Source organism: Ascochyta rabiei, chromosome 13, assembly GCF_004011695.2.
Source record: "Ascochyta rabiei chromosome 13, complete sequence".
In the NCBI taxonomy this organism is placed as follows: Eukaryota; Fungi; Ascomycota; class Dothideomycetes; order Pleosporales; family Didymellaceae; genus Ascochyta; species Ascochyta rabiei.
In genome coordinates this window covers 10,078-20,299 of record NC_082417.1, presented here as the reverse complement: position 1 = coordinate 20,299, position 10,222 = coordinate 10,078, and the positions used below count along the sequence as shown (strand labels likewise).

At 51.7% G+C, this 10,222-nt stretch overlaps 1 protein-coding gene across 1 annotated transcript, besides 16 other annotated features; it reads left to right on the top strand.

Annotated features, from left to right (window-relative positions):
- Window positions 1–2,388: 2,388 nt before the first annotated feature.
- Window positions 2,389–2,531: a mobile genetic element.
- A 1,022-nt stretch (window positions 2,532–3,553) lies between these two features.
- Window positions 3,554–3,820: a mobile genetic element.
- On the top strand, window positions 3,635–5,866 carry EKO05_0007602 (uncharacterized protein; the record flags this gene model as incomplete). Its single annotated transcript, XM_059637088.1, has 4 exons — window positions 3,635–3,786; window positions 3,880–4,079; window positions 4,197–5,110; window positions 5,138–5,866. The coding sequence occupies 4 exons, from the start codon at window positions 3,635–3,637 to the stop codon at window positions 5,864–5,866; spliced, it is 1,995 nt and encodes a 664-aa protein (XP_059493071.1).
- Window positions 3,929–3,995: a tandem repeat.
- Window positions 4,309–5,014: a mobile genetic element.
- A 551-nt stretch (window positions 5,867–6,417) lies between the features above and the next one.
- Window positions 6,418–6,446: a tandem repeat.
- A 134-nt stretch (window positions 6,447–6,580) lies between these two features.
- Window positions 6,581–6,709: a mobile genetic element.
- Window positions 6,710–7,218: 509 nt separating this feature from the next.
- Window positions 7,219–7,490: a mobile genetic element.
- Window positions 7,297–7,480: a dispersed repeat.
- Window positions 7,481–9,898: a mobile genetic element.
- Window positions 7,946–7,949: a direct repeat.
- Window positions 7,950–8,238: a long terminal repeat.
- Window positions 7,950–10,222: part of a mobile genetic element that runs on past the window's edge.
- Window positions 9,165–9,244: a tandem repeat.
- Window positions 9,538–9,604: a tandem repeat.
- Window positions 9,784–9,838: a tandem repeat.
- Window positions 9,909–10,222: part of a mobile genetic element that runs on past the window's edge.

The window sequence follows — 10,222 nt, the reverse complement described above, 5'->3', positions numbered from 1 at the left end:
CACCTATTTCTTGCGTGCAAGACTTGTCTCGTTGCAGTACCGCTTACTGCAGTCACTGTCTACTTCAGTACCCTGAAGTGTCACAACTACCAGGCGCGCGATGTAAAGCAGCTTCTTAACGCCTAGATCGAACTTTGCCTACCTACCCAGCCAGTTTTCCTTGTCGCTGCTGACGATCTAAAGACATGGCCTTATCCAACCTGCCCTCCTTACCTGCCTCCTCTCCTGGTCCTGCCAGTCTACTACGCCCGGCACTGTAACTTCTGCAATCTAGAAACAGGTACCTAGTGTGCTGCCTTACAGCAGAGTCACACTGTTATAGCTAAGCACTGCCGCTATAAACATAGATGGGTCAATCCTGTCAAGCAAGGCCGTCCTCCCATCGACGTGGGAACGCACAACCGGCCCTAGGAAGCTAACGTACCCTGTCAGCGTCTAAGAATAACCAGAGTTGGAGCGGAGCTTTTCTGAGTAACTGCTAACAAGGGCCAGCCCTATGTTGCTACCGAAGCTACAGCAAAGCTGGCACAGGACAAGAGCTAGGCGCAATTAGAAGCAGAGCTTGATACGCTACACGCCAACAGCACACATCAGACGCTAGTAGCCTCAGGCACAAACGCCCAGTACCCTGTTTACACAAGCAGATGGCTTAAAAAGACAGGCTGGCCGGCGTATTTAGAGGGAAAGGACTTGCGTGCCGTCAGCCGTCTACTTGCTCGGCCAACCATCTCTAAGCCTGGTCTGAGAGCCTTGCTGCAAGCATTCGATGAGTTAATCGACCAAGCACGGCAGTCAATCCTGGATGAAGAGGTCAACATCTTTGCCCTCTACCAAGTGAACAGTTTTATACCAACGCGACCATACAGGAAACCTCTACAGACTAAACTTCTAGAATCTACGTACAAACGCTACAAGAGCTACTAGCATAAACTGCTTATCTATGTTTACTGCCTCACTATCCTGCAGCAAGGCCCAGACCTACACTATATACTGACTACTGCCCAACAGCAGGCTCTACACCAGATCTCTACTACAAATGCGCCTTCTTCCTAGGATCAGCCAGCCAGTCTACTACTGTGCCACCCACAAACCCCATCTGATAGTGCCGCGCTACTACATAGCTCATTGCCGCCACTACCGCTCCTAATTTCAGCCGGCCTTGATGAAAATCGTGCAGTCGGCCCTGCTTCCCATCCCACTCTATTATCCCCAACATTATTACCGCTCCTACTTTCTCCGCAACAACTGCGGCGCAAGCGCAGCCGGACACGCTGTTATTAACATCCAGTAGCACAGGATGGAGCAGGAGGACCTGATAGCCTGGATAGCCAGTCTGATTCCGAATTCTGATCTTTGCGCTCGCTGTCTTCTGTACTGTTAACCGTCAGCAGCTCCTGTGCTAAACAACAGAAGCTACGTAACAGATCTTCAGCCGCATTAGATGAATCTTTTGGGAACCAATCTCCTCCTCCTGCTGCTACCATCCCTGTCTACACAGCGCCAGCTACAGCACCTGCAAGCGCCGAGTGGCAAAGAGCATGCCTCCAGCTCTGTATCTCCCTGCTTGATCACAAGATAAAAGGCAAGGTCACAGACAGCATCGTTATTAGGTTCTTGGCCGCGAACAGAATCAACAGGGATTGAACTGGATTTGAAGAAGCGGCCACAGCTACATTGCCTCTGTCTAGGTTAGTAAAATTAGCTCAGCTGCTTGTTGTGCAGCACGCACTCTGCGAGTATAAAGCAGGCAGGGCTTCCTACCCCACAGACTACATTGCAGAGCTGCAAGATCGGTTTATGACTTATGGCAGCGATTCCCCCATTAATCTTATCCTTAACTTGCGAGCCTATGGCGCCGTAGTGCGAAACAACACTACTGCTGCTGGCTTTATTAAGTAGACAGATAATAGACAGAACATCAGCTACAAAGGAGTGCAGCTTAACATAAACCACTTAAAATGGTTCCTCCAGGATTAGACCAGAATTGCCTATAAGCAGCTGGCAGAGCTGCTGCTCCTTCCAGATTGCGAGGACGACACTTGGGCTAGGTTTATCCCTAAGCCTGTGCTCTCCAGCCTTCAGGATGACCCAAATAGGAATGGGCCTAGTAAATCCTTTTTGGACGACCCTACCAACGAGGATCACCCTGTCTAGAAATACCCTAAGTTTCTGCTGCGTAGGATCAAGGACAGCCCTTGTCTCCAGAGGCGCTTTTTTACTGATACTGAGCGGCTGATCTGGAATCTAAAGGCTGTGCAGGCGTATTTACAGCTTACTGTCAGCTTTCTACAACGCTTGCTCCTGCTGATCCACATGACTGGTGGACAGCCAGCCAGGGCCACTGAGCTTCTTCTCCTGCGTTGGCGAAACTCTGCTTATAGAGATATTTGAAACATATTCATTAAGAATAGGCAAGTAGTCTTTGTCACTTCCTACCACAAGAACTACGCTCAGTCAAGCACAGCTAGCATTATTCAGCGGTACCTACCGCGCGAGCTTAGAGAGGTGCTGGTCTGGTACTTGTAGATGGTTGTTCCTTTTGTGCATGCATTGCATCTGCTAGCCAAGCAGCAGGGTGACTTTATCGCTCTATACCTGGGCTCTTACCTGTGGTCAGCGAGTTTGCTAGAAGCAATCCAGACGAAAGGGACAAAGAAAACACTAGCAGCAAACCCTGAGCCAGGCAGCAGCAAGAACCAGCCCTCTGAACAGCATTAGAACGCTGCGCAACTAGGCCTTACTATAAGAGATATACTAGCTAAGGAATTAAGCCTAAGGTTCTGGGTGCTTATCTGGCGCCACATAGCTATTTCTATCTCGCGAAGGCACCTTCCAGAGGGATTCCAGTTCAAACGTGACTATAGTCTACATGAGGGAAACGCTGCTATAGACCTACAGGCCTTACACTCGTCAAATCGAGCTGCTATCAGTTACGCGCGTGATAGAAGAGCTAGACTAGGGTTTAGCAGTATGCTCACAAACAAGTTTCGAGCTATAAGTAGAAGTTGGCATACATTCCTAGGGTTCAGCGGTGTTGCGCTCCCGCCACGCAATGGGCCTGGCACTGGGTATGGTGAGGCAGCCATCTCGAGTCGGTCTATCCAGAAGCGAGCACGGGAGGTTGAAGTAACAGAGCTGAATACACTCCTGAGGGGTGAGAGTATGCTTCGCCAGAAACAAAGTCGTCAGCAGCAGTCTAACGATGATTTAATGTTGTAGGTAATCTAGATACAAGGCTCTGATTAGAGATACTGTACTAAGTGTTATAGTAGACTTAGACCCTAGCGCCACGTTACCTCCTTATGCAATGCAGCACTAATGTGCAGCACAGCTCTGTGCACATTTTGCACCTCTTAGTATAGCTGGAAGACTACTGTGTTGATAGAAAATGAGTGGCGTTGCGGTTAAGGTGAGATTGGTGATTCGAGCTACCACCTAGAAGAAGCTGCGAGAGGCGTTTGTCGACGTGAAAGCTTTCGTGCCTGGTGGGAGCGGCGTGACGTGGGTGGAGAAGCAGGTGCAGAGATACAAAAAGGCGCTGCAGCTGTTCTGCGAGCACTTGCTGGTGCTTGTGCACATGACAGGTGGTGCGCCTGCCCGCAGTACAGAGCTGGTGACGGTCACGCACACCAACATGCCTAACGCAGAGAGCCGCAGGCTGTTTGTTAAGGACGGGCTGATGGTGTACGTGACCATGTACCACAAAGGCATCAGGCAGACCAGCAATGCCAAGGTCATTTACCGCTACCTGCCGCGCGAAGTAGGCGAGCTGCTGTTCTACTACCTGTGGATGGTCCTCCCGTTCTGGCAGAAGCTGGAGCGCGCATCGAGCAGGCGCCATGTCCCAGAGCCCAGCGCCTTCCTATAGGAGCCGATTAGAGAGGAGACGTGGGCTGGCCCGCAGCGAAGGAAGAAGCAGCGGCTCGTTGACGAAGATGAGGAGGAGGAGGACAGAGAGGGAGTTAGAGAGGAAGAAGAAGAAGAAGGGGGAGAAGGGAGCAACAAAGACGAGCGCAGCACCCAGACAGGATTAGGCAGGAAACGCAAGCGAGCAGCTGTAAAGAAGCCGCAGCGGTGGGGTACAGACCAAGTGCGGCGAGCTATCGAGCGCGTTACGCTGCACTGGCTCCAGACCAAGCTCAACATTCAGATCTAGAGGCACAACACCAAGGCCACCTTCCGCCAGTACCTTTAAGACAAGGACATCCTGAAGGCGCTCAACTGGGCCGACAACGAGGGAGAAGAAGACGTGGAAGACGACCCGATCGATCTGGGATCCGGGCACAGGTCCAAGTTTGCTGGTCAGATCTACGGCAGGCCTATAGATGAGTCGCCTTTTAGCATTATGGCGCAGCAACAGGCACTCTGGCAGGTCAGCATCGCCTGGCACTGCTTTCTACAGTTCAGCTCAACATTAAAGACGCCGCCCGCAAAGGGGACCCAGGCTGCTGAAGCTAGAAAGGAGGCGGTAGAGGAACAGTTCCGGCGCTGGAAGCAGATGCGGAGGGTGGACGTTCAGGCGGCGCTCGAGCGGCTGCAGGGGAAGGGCAGCACGTTTAGAAGCGTGCAGCAGCCCGCTATAGAGGCCATCATAAAGCAGAAGAGCCCTGTAGTGGTAATCATAGGCACAGGCAGAGGCAAAAGCGCAACATTTATGCTGCCGGCGTCGTGCTCCACCAGCGTCACGATTGTGGTCGTCCCTGTGGTTGCGCTCAAGCAGAACATGATAGATCGCTGCAAAGCTGCTAGGATCAACTGCGTCCTGTGGGACAGCCAGCGGCCGCACGAGTGGGCTTCGATCGTGCTGGTGGTGCCCAAGTCCGTAGCCACGCTAGCATTCGAGCAGTTCATTAACCGGCAGCGATCTATAGGCCGGCTGGACCGCGTTGTTATCGACGAGTGCCACACCATACTGGACTCGGTCAAGGGCTGGCAGACCAAGGTGCTGAAGCTGCGCGAGCTGGTTAAGGCGGAAACGCAGCTCGTGTGCTTGACGGCGACGCTGAAACCCACGGAGGAGAGCGAGTTCATCCGGCTGATGGCGCTGCCGCCAAAGGAGCAGTGCGAGTGGTTTCGTGCACTAACAAGCCGGCCCAACCTTGCGTACAAGGTGCACTGGTACAACTATTAAGAAAAGAGCGAAGCCGACGTGCTGGCGGAGCTGGTAGAGGAGAAGAAGCAACAGTACCTGCTGCCCGGCCAGATTGTGGTGTACACCAACTCTAGAAAGAAGGCGCAGGGGTACGCTGCAATGTTGGGAGCTGTCTGCTACCACCGCGAGGTGGGCACGCCAGAGGAGAAGCTGGAGATCTTGCGCCAGCTCACAGAAGGGACAGAGCACGTGTTTGTGGCGACGAACGCGCTGGGGCTAGGGATCGACAGAGAGACCGTCAGGGCAGTCTTGTTCGCTGGGTCGAGGAACACGCAGAAAATGCGCGACATGGTGCAGATGGGAGGACGTGCAGGCCGCGGCGGGCTTCCCAGCGAGGTCATTTTCATCAGAGGCGCCACGTACAGCCCGCAAGGCAAGCGATACGCTAGCGGCTGGGCCAAAGACACAGAGGAGGGTGTGCGCGAGCTTGTTGAGGGTGACGGCTGCATGAGAGTCATCATAGACCGCGAGATGGACGGAAACCACACCAGAGAGGGCTGCGAGCCAGGAGAAGAGCCGTGCGGCTGGTGCCAGTTGCAGGTGCACAGCGCTGGAGCAGAGGTAGAAGCAGCCGTGGGCGACGAGGACGAGACAGAGAGGGCCGAGTTCAACGCCCAGCTGCAGGCGCGCAGGAACTTGAGCCAGCAGGAGAGGGAGCTGGCGTCGCGCGAGCAGCAGGAGGTGCAGAGGCTGGAGGAGATGCTCAAGTCTTAGAAGGCGTGCTGCCAGTGGTGCCGGGCGAAGGAACATGCGGATGCAGGCCAGCACCGGCTTGCCTACTGCAATTGACTGCAGGCGGATAAGGTGCGCGATGGAGTGAAGGACGTTGCGAAGATGGTCTGGGAGCAAGCAATCTGGGAGAATTTCAGCTGCTGCTTCCAGTGCAGTGTTCCCCAGTCGATTTGCGACAGCTTCAAGCCCTATCCAGATGGTGGCTGGCAGAAAAACTTGGCAATTAGCTGCTAGTTTAAGGCTGTGCTGCTTACGTTGATGATGTGCGTGTGGACGGCGTGGGGAAGCACGTTTAACAACTGGGTGCGGGCACAGATGCGGAGAGAGGGGATTAGGCGGAACGAGGAGGTGGAATTCGACAAGGTGCTTGCGTGGATAGGCAGTATGGTATGGTGAGGCAGCATACAGAGCAGCAAGATATGCTGGGTGTTTGTCTTGTTCGTGTCGTACGTTGAAGGGACGGGCAGCTTGCTGCAGGAGGAAAGCGCAGCTAGTGGTGACTGAGGCTTGCGTGAGAAACACGCAAAAGTCAGAACCAACGCAACCACCACAACGCAAGGCACAAACAAAGAGATAACCAAATAATTGTTGTAGGTTATTGTGTTTACGTTAATTTATTATTTATAGTTGTTTAACGCTGCAGATTTATTGTTGCGTGTCTTAAAGATACAGAGGCAGACTGAGTAGCGCGTTAGTATCATGCAGAAGTCAGAAAGTGCAAACAGCCCAACAGCAACACAGACACTTCAGAGACGTAGAAAGAAACGCGCAGAGAAGAGCCACCAACCAAAGTAGTCCCCACAACCCGAGTAGAGCCCCCAACCCATGCAGAGCCCCCAACCCATGCAGAGCCCCCAGTACCTATGCGGATCCCCCAACCCAAGTAAAGCCCCCAACCTAAGTAGAGCCCCCAACCCAAGTAAAGTCCCCTAACCCAAGTAAAGTCCCCCAACCTAAGTAGAGCCCCCAACCTAAGTAGAGCCCCCAACCCAAGTAAAGCCCCCGACCCAAGTAAAGTCCCCCAACCTAAGTAGTCCCCACAACCCAAGTAGAGCCCCCAACCCATGCAGAGCCCCCAACCCATGCGGATCCCCCAACCCAAGTAAAGTCCCCCAACCTAAGTAAAGTCCCCCAACCTGAGTAGAGCCCCCAACCTAAGTAGAGCCCCCAACCTAAGTAAAGCCCCCGACCTAAGTAAAGTCCCCTAACCTAAGTAGAGCCCCCAACCCATGCAGAGCCCCTAACCCATGCAGAGCCCCTAACCCATGCGGATCCCCCAACCCAAGTAAAGCCCCCAACCCAAGTAGAGCCCCCGACCCAAGTAGAGCCCCCGACCCAAGTAAAGTCCCCTAACCCAAGTAAAGTCCCCTAACCCAAGTAAAGTCCCCAACCTGAGTAGAGCCCCCAACCCATGCGGATCCCCTAACCTACGTAGTCAGCACCAACCCGCATAGTCAGCATTAACCTGCGTAGTAAGCATTAACCCGCGCAGTAAGCATTAACCCAAGTAGTATCCCAATGTGGTTCCTAAAGTGGTCCGCCAACCCAAGTGGTTTCCTAGTGGTCCCCCAGCCCGAGTGGGTCCACAAGTGGTTCCCTAAGTAGTTCCACAAGTAGTGCGTTAACCAAGTGGTTGCCCCACCCAAGTGGCACGTCCAACCTAAGTAGTTTCCTAGTAGTTCTGCCAGTAACCACCCAGTAGTCCCCTAACCCAAGTGGTTTGCACGTAGTTCCCTAAGTAGCGCGCTAAGTAGTGCGCCACCCTAAGTAGTCCAAAAGTAGTATCCACCCCAGGTGGTCCGAAAGTAGACCCCCAACCCAAGTGGCCCAAAAGTGGTCCCCCGCCCAAACCCAGGGAGTCCACATTAGTAGCCCCAAATTAGTAAGAGCCGATTATTTAAGAACAGCGCACAGCCCAGAAAGAGCCCGCAAACCAGGAAGAGCACCTAAAAGCAAGTAAGTCCCTAACCTAAAGCAGCCGTTTGTATTAAAAAGAAAGCGCAGGATCAAGACAACGAAAATTAGGGAAAAGTAAGATGTAGAGAGGAGGAGGCATTTAAAAAGGTGTTTTGGGCGTTTAGAGAGTATTGTCACAAGATAGAACAGTAGTTAGGGGAAGTTTGGCAAACCCGATTGTGGTGCCGCAGCCAGAAAGGCATTCCTAAGCCTGTAGATGCCGTAGTGCGTAAGAGAAGGGTGAACGGTGGGCCCGCAAGGCGTCACAAAGCTGTTGGGTAGGGCGGGTAGAGGGTAAAGGAGAAAGAGGGGAGGTGGGTGGGGCCGTGATAAAGTATCACGAGCAAAGGATGAGGGAGAGAAGAGGGTAGAAGAAGGGGTGGGCGGTGGGCCCGTGAGTGTTTTAAGAGAGGGTTGTTAAGAAGAAGGGAGAAGAGGGTGGGAGGTGGGCCTGTAAGGTGTCACAAAGAAGCCGAGCGCAGCAGTGAAGTAGAAGGGGTGGGCGGAAGGCCCGTAGGGAGGCACAAGAAGCGCAGCAGTTGAGAAAAGAGAAGAGGTAGGCAACGAAGCCATGATGAGGTATCATCGAGAGGTCAACATAGCAAAGCAGTAGAGAGGTAAGCCGTGATAATGTATTACAAGGACGCCGAGCAAAGTAGTTAACAATAGCACAGAGCAAGAAGAGGCCGACAGCAAGGCGTACAACCCGTAGAGGTGCCCCCGAGCCCGTAGAGAGGTCCGTAACCCGTGAAGAGGCCCCCGTAACCAGTGCGTTAGTGACGCGTAACAGGGGTGTAGCAGATACCCGTCCGTCCAAGAGTGCAGCAAGCGTCAACGGAAGCGTGGTCGAGACTGTTGGAGAAAGGCGAAAGGGTGGAGAGGGAGGGAAGGCGGGCAGTTACAGAGCATGACCTATAACCAGTAAGAGACAACAGCAAACAGCCCGTAAAAGGCCCCGTAACCCGCGAGAAGGTTAACAGAGCAAGCAGATCAGTTGTTAAAAGCAGAAGAGCACAGCATTAAGCCGTAGAAATGATTGAGACAGCGTTTAGGGGAGAAGAACCGGTAGGGGGCCTGTAAGGCGTCACAAGAGAGTAAGTGTAACAAAGACGTCAGATAAGTGAAGTTGGGTTCGGGACCAGACACAGGTCAAGGTTAGGGTTAGGGTTACCCGCATTTGCAGGCCGGCAACCAGTAGAGGGTATGACGGAAACCCGTCCGAGAGTGCACAGGGCATATTGAGCGGTAGGGAGACGCGCCCGTAAACCAAAAAGACCGTGACGCGCAAGAGGGGGGTAGATAGTAGGCCCGTCAGGTGTCACAAGAAAGCAGAGAGGAGGAAAGGGAAAGTTAATAATAGGAAAGGTAAGTATTAAGTTGAAAGTAAAAGAAGGAGAAAGGAAATAGTAGTTGAGGAGAAGAGGGTAAGGGAGAAAGAGGGGTGGGCGGAGGGGCCCGTAGATGTGCCCCCAGAGCGGAGCGGTTAAGAGTGAAGGAGGGAAGGTGGTTGAGACCGCAGAGCGGAACAGAAGAGAGTAAAGGAGGGAAGGTGGTTGAGACCGCGGAGCGGAACAGAAGAGAGAGAAAAAGACAGTGGCGTAGTAATAGTAGTAAGGAAAAAGAAAACAAAGAAGAAAAAAAGCATAGTAGTAGTTAAGTAAAAAGAAATAGAGTTAAGAGTTGTTTATAAGTAGGGGAAGATAGAAATAATAAAAAAAATAGTATAAAAGAAAATTAAGAGATAAGAAAGTAATAGTATTATTAGTTAGGGTTTTAATATAAGAAGAGAGTAGGAGTTTAAAAAAAAAGTAGAAGAGTAAAATTTAAAGTATTAGAAAAGAGAGACGAAGGTAAATAGTAAAGAAAGAGTGATAGATTAAAGAAAAATTAATAAAGAATAGAGAAGGGTTAGGAGTAGTAGAACAAAGAAAGAAAAGGATAAGGTAAGTAGAAAGAATAGAGGAAGTAGTAAGGATTAGAGAATAGGTGTTAAGAGTAGAAGAGTAGAGGAAAGAAAAAGGTAAGGGAAGAAGAAGTAGGAGAGAGTAGGATAAAGAGAAGAGCTCCCAGTGATTATACGAACAAAGACAGTGTATTTGTTCGCTTTGCCTATGTAAATTTTAGCGTGAGCACAGACACTCGACTGTATTTGTTCGCTTTTTCAGCGTGAATTTGTTCGCTGTTCCTGAAGTCAAATATTGCTGCAACGATTGCGGAACGTGTACAAAGTGCGTCCCAATTGTATGTTGAATTTCTAGAAGAATCGAGCATACGGTACGTGAGTGGAATATAGTAGATGTTTTAATATTGATGTTCGCAATGTTGTAGGGCAGTATCGATAAGGTATGTAGCACAATGTTCAGAGTTAAGCGCAGGTAACAT